The sequence below is a fragment of the Salvelinus namaycush genome, chromosome 26 (genome assembly GCF_016432855.1).
Source record: "Salvelinus namaycush isolate Seneca chromosome 26, SaNama_1.0, whole genome shotgun sequence".
NCBI lineage: Eukaryota > Metazoa > Chordata > Actinopteri > Salmoniformes > Salmonidae > Salvelinus > Salvelinus namaycush.
In genome coordinates, this window is record NC_052332.1 from 33,842,018 (window position 1) to 33,864,946 (window position 22,929).

Sequence of the window (22,929 nt, forward strand, 5' to 3'; positions counted from 1 at the left end):
AGTTACCCTTGCAACACAGTTATTAATCTATGGTCAAGTTTATAAAGACCTTATATTTTCAGATTGTCCGTATGCATCTACCCATTCTGGAATAACAGAAAACAATACCTTTGTTTCCTATATGACAAATACTTTATAAGTGTATGTTTGTGTATGTGTGTGTTTTTAAATGTTCTCTATCTCTGATGCAATGTGTAATTGGGACTAAACTTTTGTAGATCGTTACAGAAGCTGCATGAGAAACTGGCCAGCAGGCCATTGGCACCAAAGTAAGGCGAGATTTCATCTGCAAGCATAACAATTATAGAGAGGTCAAAGGTTATGAGAGCTAACAAGATACAGTGACACTATCTCTTTCATACAACATACCCGTCTTCAGAAGTCTATGTTGTGTATGGCTTTGGAGTGTGGTATGGTGTAAAGCAATGACATCGCGCTTTGAATGTAAAATCTATGATTGTTTTTTCAGATTCCTCATTACGTCCTATAGTACTAGTGATTACTGTTTCTCTTGAATATATATTTTCCTTTTTTTTCTCCTCCAAATTTAGCAGTTGCTATGGACACCTGCCATGCCTAAATAATAAGACTGTATTTGTGCAACTATCTGCTTCTGACTTAAAGTATTTTAAAGACTGTCCATGAATGGTCAAATGCTTCATCTTTTGAATGACTTTGTGAAACACCAAACCCAATAAAGTTAGCATATTGAAAGGCAACCAATCATGGGATTCAAACAACATCCTGATATTGACTGGTTTTACTAGTACTGTATGTAGTAAGCCTACTGCAAGATTAACTTGGTCAATGGTTTGAGAATAATTAATGGTTGAGCCTCAACTTTGTTTTGAGTTCCGATCTTAATTATTGTTAAGATATTCAAGACAATTGAGATATGCGTAAGTATTTATGATAAAACGTCATGAATGCGAATTAATTAATACTAGGAACAAAGTACAAGGGGTGTTATTGCCACCGGGGCCCGCCAATGTAACTGATAAACTGCTTACTGACTATACACTGTAACGTTACTGTAACGGGTTTACAAACGCCTTAGTTATATTAGCTATGTTGACAATGATGTTACTTTAGCTAATATGGTGACAATGATGTAGGCTGTGTGTAGCGGTTATGATATGGTTTGGCCTGTCATATACAGCTGATGCGAGAAGGAATACAATGTGGCTGCTATGAAAGTGAACTGTGTTTATGTGTGATCAGGGCTGTATGCTCTCAACCTGTGTGCACCAAGGTTGTAAACTTTCATTCATAGGCTAGGTTGTAGAAACTTCATGATGTGTAAAGGGAAAATTTGAGTATCATGTAGTAGCCTAAACCTATCGATGTTACATTGAACTGGGTGAATGGAATAATAGAAATATGCTGTAATAGAAATAAGGCCAATCTCATGAACACAATTTTTTGTCCTTCCTTATTTTGAAAGGCACCGACTGCCACTGAGCTACCTCTATTTGAAGTATTTGAAAATATTTTCAAATAACTTTCTGTAAATAGCCAAAACGATTTTCAAATACTTATTTCCAAATACTTATTTCAAATACCCCTAGGAGCAAACCGACCTGGGTTCAAATGCATGTAGTATTTAAATATTTATATTTGAAAATACACTTGTCTGTGTATTTGAGTATTTTCAAATATGCCAATACTTTCCAAGTGTATCTACAAATACAATCCAATATTCAACTACTTGTATTTTCAAAGAAGAAACAACAAAATACTTATACCAAAATGTCTATGAAATACCCTAAATAGTAATTGAACCCAAATCTGAATGTGGTTACTAAAATCCGATTTGGATATATTTTGCTGTTTTTGCAGCATGAAATTTAGATGTTGTCCATTTTGGGTGGTGTTTTTTTGTTGTTGTGCTAAATGCTAACTACCGTTTGGATAAGCTTGAAATCGATTGGTGGAAGTTGCACCCTTTTTTATGTATAATGCAGGTATTGGGGACGACAACCATACAAGCATTATTATCAGATTTTTACCCCAACATAGTGTGAAATACACAAATAAACAGTAGCCTTAATGTAGGTACATTTTGATAGGTGGCAATGTGGAGATTCTGGGGAAGCCAGAGAGGAAGAGGCGAAGCAAGAGGGCTGACTTCACCCCAAAATCTTTCCATCATGAAAATAAACCGTTATCAAGTAGAAGTGGGGATTTTTTGGTATGCAGGTCAGTGGGAGAGTGTCGAATTCTGTCATCAGAAAATGTAATTGCTAATTTGCTACATGAAGCTTATTTGATCAAATAGAAGTTTTGACATTTTTAGGTTGCAACTTTGTGCCTGTTGTTGTGCCTGTTGTTCACATGCGAATTTGCCCTCTCATTGGCTAAAATATTCCCGCCATCTCCCGCCTGCTTTCTGCCTTTGCGGAAATTTATTCCAGTCACTTGTCAGTATATAGATGCTCATTTTGGTCGAACTCCGACCTAATCTATGTGTTTTAAAGGAATAATTTAATAATAATAGCCTATCTGTGTCACGTAATCATTTGAGTATTTTCAATATTTTCGATGAGTTCTGTACCTTTATCTTGTTTTTCTTGCAAACAGCCAACATTTGCATTGGTCATTGTTGGAAAAAACAGCAAAATCAGCTATTATCTACCAAATTTTAGCAAATTAACCATACAGTAATGGTGGATTGGAGACTGTAATTACGGAAAATAATTCAGCAATACAGACTTATCCGCTTCCGGGTGTAATTTTAAGTTATTAAGTTATTCATAGGACTTCATTGTGTTGAAGTACTTTATAAGTCTGAATGATTTTGGATCAATGAGATTGACAATAACAGTGAGTTAGCCAGCTAGCTGAGGTTAGTTAATGAATTATCTATCTTATCATGAAACGTCACGACTTGTAAACTAGGAGCACAAAGATGATACCAGATTCTCCCACTTGTATTTCCGACTTGGAAGCTCACGTGAACAGTTTTTCAACGTCAGACTGGTAATCCGATAATTCCGATAGCACATGAATGCAGCAATATATCCATCGCAAGTAAGAGCATTCAAATTAAATGTACAGCAGCCCTGTTCACATACCTCATGTAGCCTACTACGTAGCTTGGTCTAGTAATCTTTGTGCTGGGAATTAGTCCAGTGGTGGAAAAAGTAACCAATTGTCCTATTTGAGTAAAAGTATAAATCATTTCAAATTCCTTGTATTAAGCAAACCAGGCGGCATCCTTTTATTTTTAATTGACGGATAGCCAGGGGCATGCTCCAACAATCAGACATCATTTACAAACAAAGCTTGTGTTTAGTGAGTCCACCAGATCAGAGGCAGTAGGGATGACCAGGGATGTTCTCTTGATAAATGTGTGAATTAGAGAATTTTCCTGTCCTGCTAAGTATTCAAAATGTAACGAGTTCTTTTGGGTGTCAGGTAAAATTAGTGGAGTAAAAAGTACATCATTTTCTTTAGGAATGTGGTGAAGTAAAAATTGTCAAAAATATAAATAGTAAAGTACAGATACCCCCAAAAACTACTTAAATATAACTTTCAAGTATTTTTACTAAAGTACTTTACACCACTGAATTAGTCCTATTCAATAGTGGGGTTGGCATGTGGAGGAACAAGTTGATCAAGAAGAACGCTTACGTCCACTTTGTGCTTGAGTAGCAAGTCACATTGGGCTCCCTAGTGGCGCAGCGGTCTAAGGCACTGCATCTCAGTGTTAGAGGCGTCACTACAGACCCTGGTTCAGTTCCAGGCTGTATCACAATTGGACCAGCATCGTCCAGGTTAGGATTTGGCAGGGGAGGCTGTCATTGTAAATAAGGATTTGTTCTTAACTGACTTGCCTAGTTAAATAAAAAATGTGGCTACACTGCCCCCTGGTTTGACATCACTACTGAAGTCTTTTAATATGGCCATTCAAACAAACTACTCTTTACCTTTGTTATCTCAAGATCATGGGAAACTGTGTCCATGTGGTGATCAGGAGATAAGTTTCTCATTATCTCAAAAATATATTTTGTTTCAACGACCTTTAAAGACTTACGTACGTTAAACATTTTGGGATGCACATTTATTAACACAAACATGCAACCAAGCGCGGTGGGCTCTTGTGTGGCTACGTTGAAGACACTCATTACTAAGACGCTGGGTTGTTAGCATTTCCCATACGAAAACATGTCACACTTAGCCGCTATGCTAATACTAGCAGGGCATGTACAATTGTACCGCATAGCTACGAAAGTGCCATAGACAAAGAAGAATAGCCTTAGCTAATCAGCTGCATTATGTGCACAGGGGTTTCCCCCACTCTGAACGTTGGTATCCATGCACCTGTCAGGATCTCGGTTGAATACTTATTGAATACTTATTGACTCACGACTTTTCAGCTTTTAATTTGTAATTAATTTGTAGAAATTTCGAAGAACATAATTCCACTTTGACATTATGGGGTATTGTGTGTATGCCAGTGACAAAAAAAATCTCAATGTAATCCATTTTAAATTCAGGCTGTAACACAACAAAATGTGGAAAAAGTCAAGGGTTGTGAATACTTTCTGAAAGCTCTGTATGTCACAACCAAATGGGACCTTTAATTTAAGGCAACATCTCTTCTAATGTATGTTATAGATTGATGCATAATGTAACTTCTCAGTAGTGCTTTCATTTCTGAGATGCTATGGCAATAGCTTTCTACAATGTTTGGTGAGTTCCTAAACTAACATTTTGTTGTAATTTTAGTCAGTCATATCAACAGCCTCACCCTGCCTTCGTTTGGTAATCTGAGGGATGGACCAGGGACATGTAACCGCTGTGACATTCATAGATATGCATGGATTGACAGTGCTAATGATAATTTTTAAACAATTTTTGAAGCTATACATTGTTTTCAAAGACTCAAATGACCAAAGAACATTAACAATTGAGTAAGATGACCTTAGATTAGAACATTACCTAACCCTCAGGGGTCGGGCGGGGGCAATCATTACCGAACCCTCTTTTTGTTGGGGGCGGGGGCGGCAATCATCTCATTTATCATTTATGAAATCATTCTCATGTTTTGAGTGGTGGTATTGCTTTGACTTAAATGGCCTGTAGTATTGGCACGTACTGTACCAATTACTATACCTTTATAAACATGCCAATCGTGTATGTTTCAACTTCGTTTTGGCCAACACGTTATTCAAATTAGAAACATTTGTAAGGAATGTTAGACTACACAGCACATCACGACAATGTGGCCTTATTTGGGGGTATTTTTATATATTTGAAGCTGTGTGTAGGTGTTTTGTTAATGTTGCTTGATGGATTTTCTGACATCAGAGTTCATATGCAGACCAAAGGTTAATCAATTAAAAGCTGAGATTGAGTTGTTGTTTTCCAGTATGGGTGCATTGAGTGTATTATCAGGTCATTTTCATGTTTATAGTTAATAGCACAAGGGCTTGATTTTAAACCACTCAACTGTAGTAAGAGATGTAGTACTGTATATTGCTCATTAATTTAATTAGCCAACAGAATGTTGTTGGGAGAGAACTGAACATTCAATTGCCAATAATTTATTCAGATCAGAGTGGCATTTGCAGTATTGTTCAGATGTGGTATACAAATTGTTCAGATGTGGTATACAAATTGGTGCAATGTAGCTCCCTGCGGTGAATTAATAGATGTAGACCTATGTGTATTTTGTTATTCAAGTTATTCAAATAATTTTGGAATGTATGTGAAATTATAGAAAGGCTGTGATGAAACAATAAGCCTGCTGCTACTGGGTTTGACCTCTGTCAAACTGTACCTCAGTGACAGCAACAATAATGTAACAGAAAAAAAAATTAAGTCTAAATCACATTTGCTACTCTTATGACATTTGTGACTATAATTATTTCATCTGGTGTGAAAAAGTTTTTGGGGCAATTTCGTCAGTGTTCAAATACTTACCCTACCATTCATAAGTGTTGAAAGCTGACCCATTTTTTTATGCTTAATTTTTGGCAGAAATAACAATTGTGATGAAATGATGGTGGAACCAGATTGTTTTTACAGATTTGATCGATTTCCTTTTACTTTACAGTTATTGATAGTATTCATGTGCCACAAGAAAAAGTAGCAAAACACTGCATGCTGCGTTAATGTCTGTTTGCTGTTAACACTAAATAGAATCAGAATAGGCCAGAATATCCTTCTGAATGGTACAGTATGCACAACACAATACACATCACAGATTATTCATCGCCCAAGGAAACAAATGGGTTGGTTCATTTCCATTAAAATCCCTCTGTAGGCTCACATGTATCAAGGAGAAAATATATGCTTGTGGTGTGTATTGTAAGTCACATTTGCATATTCAAGATGTATATTATTCACATGGCTAACATCGTCTCCTTTCACAAACCCGCCTCTCATCTCTGTCCTCAACCCCATCCCGCACCCCCACCTTCTTTTCATTTTCCCCCTAGATTAAACTGATTTCCAAATTTGGCGCAGTATTCTTCATGAGGTTGCCAACTAATTAAGGCAGGCTAGGCAGCTCTGATTAACCTGAAGTCAGACTGGTGATGCTGCTCTCTTCCCTTCTCTCCTCCTTTTTTTTCTCCTGTGGTCTTTGTTGTGGCAGCAGGGCATGGCACTGGCAGTCTGGAGCATTGTGTCTGATTTCTAGCAGACGAACTGACCTCTGGGGACTTATTGACAGCTAACTCTACAGAGAGGGACACAGTGCAGTGCAGGGAGAGAGAGCGAGAGAAAGAGGAAGGGAGAGCTGTGGAAAGGCTTGGGGAAGATCAATATCAGACACATAAATGCATTATAATAGTATAGTTTGATTCCCTCTGAACAGGGATGAAAATACAAAATGATACAGATTTGGCAGAGGCATAAGTAGTGGAAGAAAATGGCTGCCTCCAAAAAGGATCTAATTAATTTTGAAGGATCATCATCAGCCCCTTTCGTCCAAGGCAGGGGAGGGAGGAGGGAGACCCCTGGACTGATTAGCATTCACTGCAGGTAGGAGCTGGCTGCTGCTCACCCACTGTGTCACAGCTAAAATGGAATCACTGTTGTGAGTGGCAGTCTGGGCAGCAGAAGTCTGCTTCCCTTAGTCTGCTCCTTTGTGCCCCTATTCACCTCACTTCAACGCTCAGGCAGGTGGATTTACATGTCTAGATTGCAACTGAGACCAGGGAGGAAGTAAATATGCTTGTGTTGTCTAAAACTGGCCCTGGAGAGGCCTTTGTCATCAGGTTACCATGGAATGACACTAACCCGACGTTAACACACTAATTAACCTGCATTCACTGGCTTTTGTAAACTAGTGAAATTTCCCTCTTGATTTCAGCACTTTGTGACACTTTTAAAAAATAACTAGAAAAAGGCCCCTTAATGTTCTTTCTATTATTTTCCTCAAGTTAAAAGTGAGTGAGAGAGTGCATACTGTGCGTGTATGTGTGTGTGTGATGAATGGTACATCTCTATGATGTTCTTTATTATAGAATGTACTATTGTACTTGAATTCAAATTCTATAGGAATAGGTCTGACATTTAGTTGCTCAGTGTTGGGCAATGGGCATACTGTATAGGCAGTGTACGCACATAGAAGGTTAACCAGTGACTACAGTCCTGGCAAGTGTGCTTACACATTAAACTTTATCAGGGGTCCGCAAGGGTAGCTGCTGGGATCTTATTGTGATTGTATGGATTATTAGGGGTCAGAAGACAATTTAGGGTGTTGCGTTGGTTTGTTCCAGCTGTTGCCACGCAACACTCAAAATCTTTTCAGTTGCATAGCAATTAGGGGTGTGAACATTTAAACGTTTAAATGGAGTTGGGATCCTTAACGTTAAGAAAAATCCCTAACCGAAAAACAATGTTTTTTCCCCCACATAATTAAAATCACAGTGCAGTTATCACAAAACATGATTTTCCGTGCTATAGCCTAACTAGACTATATGGCTATAAAGGCCTGGGGAAAGTTAGTCTAATTTAAATAAAACCAGAGAGGAAGAGGCAAACTTTAAGCTACTTTGGTGAATTTGCGAGGCATGCAATACAATTAAGACATTGCGAGATGCATATTACCAAGACATATGCACACGGTTCTGTCTGCCCCTCCTCTCTCTTCCTCATGCTGGCCAGCCTGCTCTTTCTCTTCGTGAATGACACTAGTGTGTGTTCAGTCTTCGGTCTGTTGCGTGTAGAAAATCCTAGCTTAGGCTATTCATGAACTGATACAGTATATTCGGGCCAGTCTAGCGAGCACGGTGTAGGCTACTCTTCGTTGCAGAGTGGGTGGGGGTGTTTTTGTCTCATAATATGAAATTACAGTAGGCTACCGGTATACTGTAGCCTGTATCAATTACCCTTTTCAGATATAATGGTATGTGGCCCCTTGAAAGCGCCCCGGCTACGGCATGTTTGCTTGCCTGTTAGGGCAGGCAACACTACGGCTTCTTAAACGCTGACACAAAACCTCCTCTGGAGACATGAACGGCATTTTACTTGTCTGTAAAGTAACGCTGCTTCTGAAGCGGGACTAACTTTCATCACTAAGCGACCAGACCTGTCAATCCTAGCCTGCCTGCTGCCTGAGCACAGACCACTCTTTCCTAAAAAAGTACTTTAAAGTTACCATAACTTACCATAAAGAAAACATAAACAACACAGCTGAACATCAATCAGCAACATTTATTGTTGTCAGGGAAACAATAGAACATTATATGCCAGGGCAGAATTCTACTCTCTGAAAAGATACAGATGCTTCTGATGCTGCACTTTTTGAAATTGTCTTAAAAGTTATCAATTATTGACATGCTACTGTAGCAGTGTTCTATGTCTGTAAAGGGTTGTGGTAGATATAACTTCATTGCCCAGCACTAGTGGTCTTACATACGTAATAGGACCATTATTCTGCATTGTGAATTGACGTGGAATTGTATGTTTTTTTCTTATGGTTTTAAAAGAAACCCAATACAAAAATTGCAGTTTAAACGTTAAGAAAAATGGTCCACTTGTTACATCCCTAATAGCAATGGCTTCAGACTTAGTTCTTAGCATCATTGGAAGGTGTTTTGCAAAGTCCCTATATTAAAATAATATGGCTGGTGGTGTAGTTGGTGAGGCTAACCAAGGCTTGTTTCTGTTGAGCTGTTTGACCTAAAACCACAGCAGTGGCTCGTTATGGAAACATGGTGCCATTTTGTCCAATATGGAAAACAAACAGCAACACATGCTTATAGCTATATTTACTGTGCCTCAAACTATAATTCGATAAAACAATAGAGAAACAAAAATTATTCATGGCGGGGAACACAACTATTGGCATAGTATGTCAATCTTCTGTGGTGTAACCACAGGCATTTGGTTGTTAGGAAACAGGTTGAAGAGGTCCACATTTCTTTATTTTACCTTTATTTTAACAGGGAGTCCCATTGAAACTAAGAATCTCTTTCGCAATGGAGCACTGCATGTATCCAGGTAAAACTTTTTGGTTCCAGGTAGAACCCATATGGGTTCCATGTACTGTATAACCCTTTCCACAGAGGTTTCTACATGGAGCCTAAAAGGTTTATCATATGTGGACAGCAGAAGAAACGTTTTGGAACCCTGGTTGTACGTTACATTGTGTTTTCTTAGTTTATGATATTTTGTTTTTCCAAAGGTTGTATTTGACTGCTTCTGTGCATCTACAGATGTAGGATCTTAATTTGATCACCCTGTTGCAGGATAACTTTCCTATCAACCCCTACAACCCCTCCTGCTGTAGCATACTGGCTCAAATTAAGATCCTACATCTATACAAAGCAGTGTTTAATTACATTAATCTGGCTGGTCTGCCAGAGGCATAGGCCTACTAATACAATGGAAAGTATGCAAGGATAAATAAAGCCCTTTTTAGAAAAATAAATATCTATGCTCAGAGCAGACTGGGAAAGATAACCAAAAGCAGAGAATAAATCTGATGAATAGATAAATGACATAAAGCATTTATGGAGACAATTCAGTATTCATTACCGTCACATGCTATGTCTTGTTTGTCTGTTGCAGTCATTACCTTTTGATTAGTCGCTCTTAAAGTTAATGCAAGTTGTTTTACTTGATGCCAGTACATTTTCCCAGAGTCAAATATTTTAAAGGTTCCTTTGAATGATTAAAATGGTTGTTGGTTACCCTCTCTACTAATGTTTACAGTTTAATCAAGCTTAGTGCTTTAACCAAGGAAAAGTCGCTTCAGCAACAGCTAATGGGGATCCGAATAAAATACCAAATACATGATATTCCTACAGTATAGTGTATGATCATATTCATGAAGATCATTCAGTAAATAGATTGCAATAGATGAAAGACACATGGCAAGAAAAGGGAAGACATTTGTTTGTATTGTACTATAGGCACTGTCCACCATCAAAAAGAGGAAACCACAATGCAACGGTTCAAAGCAAATATGGGTATTTATCCTTTAGGAAATTTCATGATATAATCAGATTTATTTGAATTTGATATATGGAAATTTCCTCCATTTTGTGAACAGTTGTGAGGACCTACAGTACAAACCTGGGGATGCTCACATCGTCTACAGTTGGCCTTTTACAGTTTATAGCCATGCACACATATGTATGGCTTAGAGTCTGTAAACCTGAGAATCACACCCTGGGTGTAGTTATATGCCTTTTTGTGTTTCTTCAAGAATGTTTGGACACACCTACTCATTCCAGGGTTTTTCTTTATTTTTACTATTTTCTACATTGTAGAATAATAGTGAAGACATCAAAACTATGAAATAACACATATGGAATCATGTAGTAACCAAAAATGTGTTAAACAAATCAAAATATGTTTTATAATACATTTTGACTACAGACCCGGGTTCGATCCCAGGCTGTGTCGCAGCCGGCCACGACCGGAAGACCCATGAGGTGGCACATAATGGCCCAGCGTTGTCCGGGTTAGGGGAGGGTTTGGCCTGCCAGGATGTCCTTGTCCCATCACGCTCTAGCGACTCCTTGTGGCGGGCCAGGCGCATGCATGCTGACTTCGGTCGCCAGGTGTACGGTGTTTCCTCCGACACATTGATGCGACTGGCTTCCAGGTTAAGCGAGCAGTGTGTCAAGAAGCAGTGCGGCTTGGCGGGGTCGTGTTTCGGAGGACGCATGGCTCTCGACCTTCGCCTCTCATGAGTCCGTACGGGAGTTGCAGTGATGGGACAAGACTGTAACTACCAATTGGATATTGCGAAATTGGAGAGAAAAAGGAGTAAAAATAAATAAATAAATAAACATACATTTGAAATCACATTCAGTACTGCCTTGGCACACACATATATACACACACACACACTGTTGGAGTCCTTTGTATTGGAGAACAATCCTTTCGCCATTGTTGCAACCTTTTATTCAAATAAATCAAGCTCCTGAGTCCTCTAGGCCCTCTCAAGGCATGTTGTAGAATTTCCTGGTCTCTCTCAATGCTTTTCTGATAAATCTATGAGATCTTGAACATATGTATATAGCCTTTGACCTTTGTACTTTTATTCAGAACGGGAAAATATGATACAGTATGAGGAATATAATATCTTTGTGGGTAAATCAGACTGGAATGTGGAAGGATCTCCTTTGCAGGGTGTGGTTCACTGACCAGTAGTTTAGATAACGACTGAAAAGAGATTTGGCCCTGTGACCATATGATTTCTAACCTTGACATATAATTGGCGGTCAAATGTCCACTAGAGTAAACTGCCTTAAATTGGTCTAGAAGGTCCACTCACTCTTTACCTTGGAGTTAAATTATAACACATCCAGATTGCATTGCTCACTTCATTATCTATGTATGAAGGTTAGACACCTACACATTTCTTTCTCAGAATGAACATGTTGATTTATGAATTCTCTCTTTTTCCCCTAGGGTGGTATTGAAGAGACCACTGTGGCCCTGTGGCAGAGCGACCTATGATAGTGGCAGCAGAGAGGACTGAAGGGACAGCCTAGGACTGGTCTTTCCATAGCCACCTTCACCAGCAACCTGTAGCAGTGTGCCCTGTGCCTCATCACCAGCCTCACACACATCTTCCCAACAAAGAGTCATCTGACTGTGAGTATATTTCTGTGGTTCGTCAGTTGGTCGGTCAATTGGTCAGTCTGTCGGTAGTTAGGCTACTCTGGCCACGGTATCTCTAGCTACATGGGTGTGTTTGTCATTTATTAACAGACATTCAATATGGTTTTATAAATATATACCGAAGCTGTCCTGCTGTCACGGCATGTTGCAGTCATCCCATTTTTCTCTTTCTGATTGTATTAAGCCTAATGGCTGTGATTAGAGGATGTTTGTTTTAATTTTTTTTCTTTCAGTTTTTATATATTATAATGCTTTCGATCAATTGGGTTCCCAAGAGTAAATAAAACTAAATGGTGCTCATTAGTTCTTCCCTTGGTTTTGATAGCAAGTCTTATATAAAACATTAAAGTAAATAGACATACTGTAGATTCAAGGCTTTTATTTTCTCTGGCAGATGGTCAAAGGTAATCACTTGACCTAAAAGCAAGGCATGGCCATGAATATACATTATACATTATCTAGGAAGATCGTGATGATTGTGTTTAACATTAAAGGGAAGATTGCAGAATTAGGTTGCTGTTAAACATTCGGATTGATTTCATCCTTCCAACTAAAAGTCCCAGTACGACATATCACTTTACATTTGTATTTTGAGAGAAATTTATATTTTATCCGAATTTGACCGAGGTCATGTCGGAAAAGCGTTCGGATAAGTGACTTTAAGAGAAGGACACAAGTGAATACATAGCAAGAGTGAAGCCACTGTCCACATAAGACGGTAAGGACCCCCATCGTACCAAGTCCAGCATTTCTCATACTGTTACACAAAATCAAGATAAACCTTTACCATCATAGTAGACATTGAAAGTCTATAACCAAACTGGCTAAAACTGTTGGCCAATGGTAGCTATAGCTAGCCACATGCTAACCTGAGTGCTAACGTTACCAGCAGCAGTAACAGTAAATCCAGGTATAATGCCTAACACAAACATTGGCTACCATGATATCCTGCAAGTTATATCGGCCAAGAAAGATCAGGCAGTTCAGCTAAAATAAAGACCTACCTTGAAATAAATAATGACGTTAATCCGATTGGTATTTGACCATTCATTTCTGCAAAACGTACAGTGTTGATGGGGTTGTTGTAGCTTGCTTGCTAGCTAGCTAGCTAGTTAGCTTATTCCATCCCCAAACACCATGTTAGATCTGAGTGGGCCAGTTAGTTTTGCAAGACCCGGTGCACTTAGATAGCTGGCTATCTTAATTTTTTATAATCTACTAACAAGATAACATGACAAAACTCTTTGGGCACTTTAGTACCTACTTACCCGATTAGCCTCCATCACCAAAGCCACCAGCTGGCTGTTCCTTTCTTGACGTCAAAGCTGCACTGTATTGTTGGTATAGGAGTTTTTGATGAATGTAATTCAAATTGCGAAAATGTTTTATACACTTTTGCATAAAGACCGTTTATATGGAATATAATCAATCTACGCTGTTAGATTTGTGGAATATATTGTATATCATGCCACCTTTCCTTTACGATTGCATAGGAGAGAAGTCTGATTTAATTATAGTTTTACTGCTATTGCATATGATAATTACAAGGGTGATAGTAGTGAAAGGGGGTCAGGTGCTATAAGAATAAACGTGTGTGTGTGTGTGTGTGTGTGTGTGTGTGTGTGTGTGTGTGTGTGTGTGTGTGTGTGTGTGTGTGTGTGTGTGTGTGTGTGTGTGAGTGTGTGTGTGTGTGTGTGTACAGTATGAACCCAGAGGGTAAAGGGGGAGGTACTGTATAATAGCCGTGGTTTCAAGAACCCCTGTGCTCTGGGTGTGGGTTATGTGGATGAATGAAATTATGTAAAACATATACGATTGTATGAACAGGTGTTCAGTCTTACAGAAAAGCCATTCATGTTTTTTTAAGGACAGTATAATGTAGAGGCTGTTTGCTGGAGGGCTAATGATAAATAATATTTAGTGATTTGATACTTGTTCTGCTATCAAAGTGGTTAATAAAATATGTTATTATGGTGAAATGGTAGAAAACCAATTTAATTAATTTAGATTCCATGTGTGGAATGACAAAGCTATTGGATGCCATTGTCTTTCATTGTCATATCCAGTCTTTTTCAACTGATCTTCAAATGTTAGCTAGAAAAGTCAAGCATTATTCAACAAGTCAACAAGTTGTATATTGTCTTTGTAGCATTTTGTTAATACTACATTTAGATGTCTAAGAGGAGCTTTAACATTGCATGAATTGAGAGCAATACTGTTACGCTTGGAATAAAATGGAGCTATCTTTGAAGATTTGTTTATTTGCTTAGCCAATTTGTAGATATGAGTTTCAGGTACAGTTTGTGTTCAGGGCAGCCACAAATCCATTCATGAGGGGGGCCTAAACATTGTCAGACCAAATTTTAGCAAATGACTCTGGCGCAAATACCAGCTTAATTTGTGTAATGTCCCAAAATTGGGAGAGCAGAGGTAAGATAGTTAGGGAGCACCATCACTGGGAGAGCAGAGGGTAAGATAGTTAGGGAGCACCATCACTGAGCACGCAGGTGGACGGCTGATAAACTAAGCCTATTAGTTTAAACCCAGAGCACCACCTACTGGGGGTTTAGAGTCTCAGAGAAAATCTACCACCAGACTTGTAAGATGGGAACAAAACTAATGAGATGGGGATCCATCTTGATTGTCTCTTTCGCTCTATCGCGCTACAGATCCTTTGTTGTGCAGTTTTGTGCAGACATTCATCCAACTACTAACCAGCTAGCTAGTTTACCTTGACTAATTTGATTGTTTCAATATCAAATGCCAACATCTTATGAAAATAAGATGACCACTGAAATGTGAGGAAAGCACATGGGGTGGATGGAGAAGGTCATTTGTTGAAATTGATTAAACTTGGCATTTCTGTGCTAAATATCCTGATTATGTCCCTGCAGTGCAGCTATGTTTCATCTTAAAATGTATTTGATAATCATTATCATTTTTTTTGTATTAGATAGTGCTCATCATGTGGCCCACATTTTGACTTTCTAAAGGTTTATTAATTATTTAAAACATTAAGCCTTTTTTTCTTCTGTGTCCAGGTGACATCTGTTGCAAGGGGATGACCGAGCGCATTCATAACATCAATCTCCACAACTTCAGCAATTCTGTACTTGAGACCCTCAATGAGCAGCGCAACCGCGGGCACTTCTGTGACGTGACTGTTCGGATCCATGGAAGCATGCTGCGAGCCCACCGCTGCGTGCTGGCCGCTGGGAGCCCCTTCTTTCAGGACAAGCTTCTCCTGGGCTACAGTGACATTGAGATCCCCTCGGTGGTCTCAGTGCAGTCCATCCAGAAGCTGATAGACTTCATGTACAGCGGGGTCCTGCGGGTGTCCCAATCGGAGGCTCTCCAGATCCTCACTGCTGCCAGCATCCTGCAGATCAAGACGGTCATCGATGAGTGCACCCGCATCGTGTCCCAGAATGTGGGCCTGGCCGGTCCAGGGGGGTTCCCTGTCAACCCAGGGGACTCTGGGCAGGAGACGCCCCGGGGCACACCTGAGTCAGGCACCTCTGGGCCCAGCAGCGATGCAGAGTCAGGGTACATGCAGGCCACGTCCCAGCAGAGCCTTGAGCGTGCGTACACATCGCTGTACTCCTACTCGGGCCTCTCACTGCAGAATGGAACCCGTGAGCGCTCCCACTACGTAACCAGTATGACAACAAGCTACGACCCAGCCCTTAGCATGCAGAAGGACCAGCACGACCAGGACCCGCCGTGGATCACCCGCATCCATGAAAGGTCACAGCAGATGGAACGCTTCCTATCCACCCCTGAGACCACCCACTGCCGCAAGCAGCCCCGACCGGTACGCATACAGACAGGAGGCATTCACATAAAGCAGGAAGCAGAGGATGAGTACAGCTGCTATGGTATGGATGAGTGCACAGAGGACACTGACCACGTTGAGGGTGTGGAGACTGAACCGAAGGGTGAAAGCTTTGACTCAGGGGTAAGCTCCTCCATTGGTACTGAGCCAGACTCCGTGGACCAGCACCAGTACCCCGTGGGCTTTGGGAGGGAAGGAGGTGGAGAGGGGACCCCAGTGCAGATTGAGGTCGATGACTCCTCCCCAGAGCAGATTCATGAGACGGAGGAAGGGGGCACATCCCACAGCACTAGCGACAGTAACATGTTGCAGCCCCTGCCCAACCCAATCATGGCCCAGTCTCTGCCAAGTGCCCTACTCTATATGCGTCAGGCCGAATCTCACACCAGCAACCTGAGGATGCCACTCACCATGACCAGCAACACCCAGGTAATGGGCATGGCTGGCAACTCCTACCTGCCCACTCTGTTTCCCACACAGTCGGCCAGCAACAACAAGCCCTTCCTCTTCAGCCTGCAGCAGTCCATGGGAGGCCAGCAGCCCCAGTTTGTGTCCGGGCCTACCCCTAGTATGCCCCCATTCCCTCAGCAATTGACGGTACAGCAACAGGCAGCGCGGGAACAGCAACAGGCGGCCTCGATGGGACAGGGGGAGAAGAAGCCCTATGAGTGCACTCTCTGCACTAAAACCTTTACTGCTAAACAGAACTACGTCAAACACATGTTTGTGCACACTGGTGAGTTTCAAATAATTTCCCTATACATTTGCAAACATAAAAGACACAAATACAATGAATAATTATTTTAGTTTAGATGTAGTAATGGATTGTTTTTAAACTAGGCTGAGACCAAGGTCTCTTTCACAGATGAGCCCTCTATACACATCAATACACATTAAACACATCGCTATACGCATCAATAACACATCAATATACACTATACACATCATTATATAGATCACTATAAACTATACACATCAATATACACTATACACATCAATATATACATCACTATACACTATACACATCAATATACACTATACACATCAATATACACTATATATATCAATATACACATCAATATACACTATACACATCATTATATACATCACTATAAACTATACACATCAATATACACTATACATATCAATATATACATCACTATAAACTATACACATCAATATACACTATACACATCAATATACACTATACATATCAATATACACATCAATATACACTATACACATCATTATATACATCACTATAAACTATACACATCAATATACACTATACACATCAATATATACATCACTATACACTATACACATCAATATACACTATACACATCAATATACACTATACATATCAATATACACATCAATATACACCATACACATCATTATATACATCACTATAAACTATACACATCAATATACACTATACATATCAATATATACATCACTATAAACTATACACATCAATATACACTATACACATCAATATACACTATACATATCAATATACACATCAATATACACTATACACGATACACATATATATATTTTTTTTACCTTTATTTATACAGGTTTTTTCTCATTGAGATAAAATCTCTTTTCCAAGAGAGACCTGGTCCAATAGCAGCAGGGGGAACACAACATTAAACAAAACTATAAACACACATACAGTACAACAATTACATATTACATTAAAAACACAAACATCTTGACTAAAAACAGCTGGCCTAAAAACAATTACACTCTTCTTTGATATATACATCGATCAAGTGTTTAAACTCCACCAACGAAACTAGATCATGACATTTTAAAATGTTCAGGAGAGAATTCCAGGACCACGGTGCTAAGTAACTAAAACTATTTCTACCATGACCTGTTCTAATTTTTGGTACTGTTAGAAGCAAATCAGAATGGGACCGTAATTGATATTTATTTACTGACCTGACTAAAAAAGAACAGAGATAAAATGGCATTTTACCCAATATGGCCTTATAAATCAGTGTATACCAGTGTTTAAGCCTACACAAGGTCAATGACGACCAGCCAACAGCGCTGTAGAGATCACAATGATGTGTTAGACGTTTCTGATTTGTAATGAACCTGAGGGCTGCATGATACACTGAATCAAGTGCTCTCAGGGTAGTGGCTGAGGCCTGCATATATATAACATCACTAAAATCTAAAACCGACAGTAATGTACATCGTACCAGCTCCTTCCTGGCCTCAAAAGAAAAACAAGCCTTATGCCGGTAATAAAATCCTATTTTCAGCTTGAGCTTCCTTATCAAGTTGTCTACATGCACAGTGAAGCTCAGCTTATCATCAACCCACACACCCAAATATTTGTACACTTTAACTTGCTCTATAGTATGTCCAGCCAATGTAGCAATGACATGATTTGTAACATGCCTGGCATTTGAAAATACCATGCATTTTGTTTTACCTGAATTTAGAATCAGCTTTAAATCATACAGATTCTGTTGTATGATGTTAAATGCTCTTTGGGCATTTTCAAAAGCTAAAGATAAACTACCACTTGAATAAAGAACAGTATCATCTGCATAAAAATGAACATCCACTGTTTCAATAAGATCCCCAATGTTGTTGATATACAAAATGAACAACAGTAGGCCCAAAATAGAACCTTGCGGAACACCTGAGCACACCTCTATGGACTCAGATTTACAACCATCCACCATTACACATTGTGTACGATTTGATAGATAATTTATATACCAATCTAGAGCATGACCAGTAATTCCACAACATTTTAACCTTTGCACTAACACAGCATGGTCCATGGTGTCAAAAGCCTTCGACAAATCAATAAAAACAGACACACAATGTAACTTCTTATCAAGAGCACAGTGGATGTCATTTAAAACCTTCAATGTTGCTGAAACAGTGCTGTGGCCAGACCTAAAACCTGATTGCATTCCATTTAAGATGTTGTTTTCTTGGAAGTAGGTCTTTAGCTGCCTACTAACTAAGGACTCCAGTACCTTTGACAGTACAGTACAGTATATTATACACTATACACATCAATATACACTATACACATCAATATACACATCAATATACACTATACACATAAATATGCACATCAATATAAACTATACACATCGATATACACATCAATATACACTATACACATCAATATACACTATACAAATCAATGTACACATCAATATACATTATACACATCAATATGCACTATACACATCAATATACACATCACAATACACTATACACATCAATATATACATTAATATACACTATACAGATCAATATTTAAACCAATATACACTACACACGACACTATATACATCAATACACATATCAATATAGACTATACACATCAATATAGTCAATCAATAAATATCAATATTCACATCAATGTACACTATAGACATCAATACACACTATACACATCACTATGCACATCAATGTACACTATACACATCAATATACAAACCAATATACACTATACACCTCACTAAACACTATACACATCACTATACACAGATATATATATACACTATACATATCACTCTGCACAGCAATATAAACTAAACACATCAAAATGAACATCAACATGCACTATACACATCAATATATACATTAATATACACTATACACATCAATATACAAACCAATATACACAATACACTACACTATACAAATCAATAAACACATCAATATACACATCCCTATACACTAAACACATCAATATATTAAATAATATACACATCAATATACACTATACACATCGATATACTATATACAGCCCTATACACATCAATATACATATCAATATGCACTATGCACATCAATATACACTATACACATCAATATACACATGTATATACACTATACACATCACTATACACATCAATATACACTATACACATCAATATTCACATCAATATATACTATACAATATACACATCACTATACACATCAATATACACATCAATATACACTATACACATCAATATTCACATCAATTTATACTATACACTATACACATCAATATATACATCACTATACACATCAATATATACATTAATATACACTATACACATCAATATACACTATACACATCACTATACACCAATATTCACATCACTATACACTATACACATCATTGAACACTACACATCAATATACACATCAATATACACTATACACATCAATGTACACATAATATACACTATACACATCAATATACACATCACTATGCACATCAATATATAAACCAATATAAACTACACTATACACATCAATTCACACATCAATATAAACATCACTATACACTAAACACATTAATATTGTCACGATCGTCTTGACTTTGTAGAGAGGACCAAAACGCAGCGTGTGAGAAATACATTCTTCTTTTATTTGAGAAGAGCAACGAACAAAACAAAACAACAAACTGACGACCGTGAAGCTATCTAAACAGAAATGGTGCTGACACTGACCACTACACACTGACATAGACAATTACCCACAAATACCTAAAGCCTATGGCTGCCTTAAATATGGCTCCCAATCAGAGACAACAATAAACAGCTGTCTCTGATTGAGAACCAAATCAGGCAACCATAGACTTTCCTAAACACCTACACTGAACACTACCCCATACATACAAAAAAAAACTTTAACAAACACACACACACCCTAAACTAGACAAAACACACAAAGACAACCCACCCCAACTCACGCCCTGACCAACTAAATAAATAAAAGAAAAAGGAACAATAGGTCAGGAACGTGACAAATATATACATGAATATACACTATACACATCAATAACAAACCATTATACACTATAAACATCAATATACACGTCAATATACACAGAAATCTACACTATACAAATCAATATACACTCTACACATTAATATACACTATACACATCAATATACACTAAAAACATCATTATACACATCAGCATATGCTGGGGCGGCAGGTAGCCTAGTGGTTAGAGCATTGGGCCAGTAACCTTTCGGTTACTGGATCAAATCCCTGAGCTGACAAGGTAAAAATCTGTTGTTCTGCCCCTGAGCAAGGCAGTTAACCTGTTTCCTGGGGGCAGTGGATGTTGATTAAGGCAGCCCCCTGCGTCTCTCTGATTCGGAGAGTTTAATGCAGAAGACACATTTCAGTTGAAGGCATTCAGATGTACAAGTGACTAGGTATCCCCCTTTCCCTTATACACATCAATATACACAACACTACACTATAAACATCAATATACACTATACACATCAATATACACTATACACATCAATATACCCTCCACTAATATTGGCAGCCTTGGTAAATAGGAGCAAAACAGGCTGTGAAAAAATTGTCTTTATTGTTTATCCTCTTGGTCTTTCATTCAAAATATTCCCAAAAATCTAACCTTTAATTAAAGTAAAATAATTGAAATAGATCAATTATTATCATGAAACAAATGTTTTTCTCAAATATATGTGTGCCACAATTATTGGCACCCCTTCATTCAATACTTTGTGCAACCTCCCTTTGCCAAGATAACTGCTCTGAGTCTTCTCCTATAATGCGTAATGAGGTTGTAGAACACATGGCAAGGGATTTGAGACCATTCCTCAATACAAAAACTCTCCAGATCCTTCAGATTCCGAGGTCCACGCGTGTGGACTCTCCTCTAGCTCATCCCACAGGTTTTCTATGGGGTTTATGTCAGGGGACTGGGATGGCCATGGGAAAACCTTGATTCTGTGGTCAGTGAAACATTTTAGTGTTGATTTTTGAAGTGTGCTTTGGATCATTGTCCTGCTGGAAGATCCAACCTCGGCCCAGTTTAAGCTTCCTAGCAGAGGCAGTCAGGTTTTGATTTAATATCTACTGGTACTTGATGGAGTCCATGATACCATGTATCCTAGCAAGTTGTCCAGAGCCTTTGGAAGAAAAACAGCCCCACAAAATCAAAGATCCACCACCATACTTCACAGTGGGGAGGAGGTACTTTTCTGCATGGCTATCTTTCTTTCTACGCTAAACCCACCTCTGGTGTTTGTTTCCAAAACGCTCAATTTTGGTCTCATCTGACCATAGAACCCGGTCCCATTGAAAGTTACAGTAACGTTTGGCAAACTGTAGGAGCCTGAGTTTGTTGTTTGATGACAGCAAAGGCTTTTTTATGGCAACCCTCCTAAACAACTTGTCACGATCGTCTAATGGTGAGAGAGAGGACCAAGGCGCAGCGCGTGAAAAATACATCTTCTCTTTATTATAAGAATGAAAACGAAACAAAACAACAAACAGACGACCGTGAAGCTATAAATACAGATAGTGCTGACACAAACACTACACATAGACAATTACCCACAAAACAGCTAAAGCCTATGGTTGCCTTAAATATGGCTCCCAATCAGAGACAACAATAACCAGCTGTCTCTAATTGAGACCCAATTCAGGCAACCATAGACTTTCCTAGACACCTACACTGAACACTAAACCATCTACTCTACTAAACCCCCTAAACCATACAACACCCTAGACAATACAAAAACACACAAACTTCCCCATGTCACACCCTGACCTAACTAAAATAATAATGAAAACAAAGATAACTAAGGCCAGGGTGTGACACAACTTGTGGTTATGTATATGGCGTCTGATTGTAGTTTTGGAGACTTTCTGACCCCAAGACCCAACTAACGTCTGCAATTCTCCAACTGTGATCCTTGGAGATTTTTGGGCCACTCAAACAACCCTCCTCACTGTGCAAGAGGTCAATATAGACACACATCCTATATACAATATACACATCAATATACACTATACACATCATTATACACATCAGTATACACTATACACATCAATATACACTATTCACATTACTATACACATCAATATACAAACTAATATACACTATACACATCAATACACACATCGATATACACGTCACTGTACACATCACTATACACATCAATATACACTATTCACATCAATAT

General features: G+C 38.7%; 1 protein-coding gene across 2 annotated transcripts in view; it reads left to right on the forward strand.

Annotated features, from left to right (window-relative positions):
- The window catches only part of zbtb20 (zinc finger and BTB domain containing 20), a 40,609-nt gene that overhangs the window by 10,987 nt on the left and 6,693 nt on the right, over positions 1 to 22,929 (forward strand). For both annotated transcript variants that reach the window (XM_038965256.1, XM_038965255.1), the window contains 2 exons: positions 11,884 to 12,069; positions 15,138 to 16,667. In XM_038965256.1, the coding sequence (XP_038821184.1) occupies positions 15,158 to 16,667 (1,510 nt within the window). In that variant the 5' untranslated portion in view covers positions 11,884 to 12,069; positions 15,138 to 15,157. The remainder of the gene's footprint in view (positions 1 to 11,883; positions 12,070 to 15,137; positions 16,668 to 22,929) is intronic.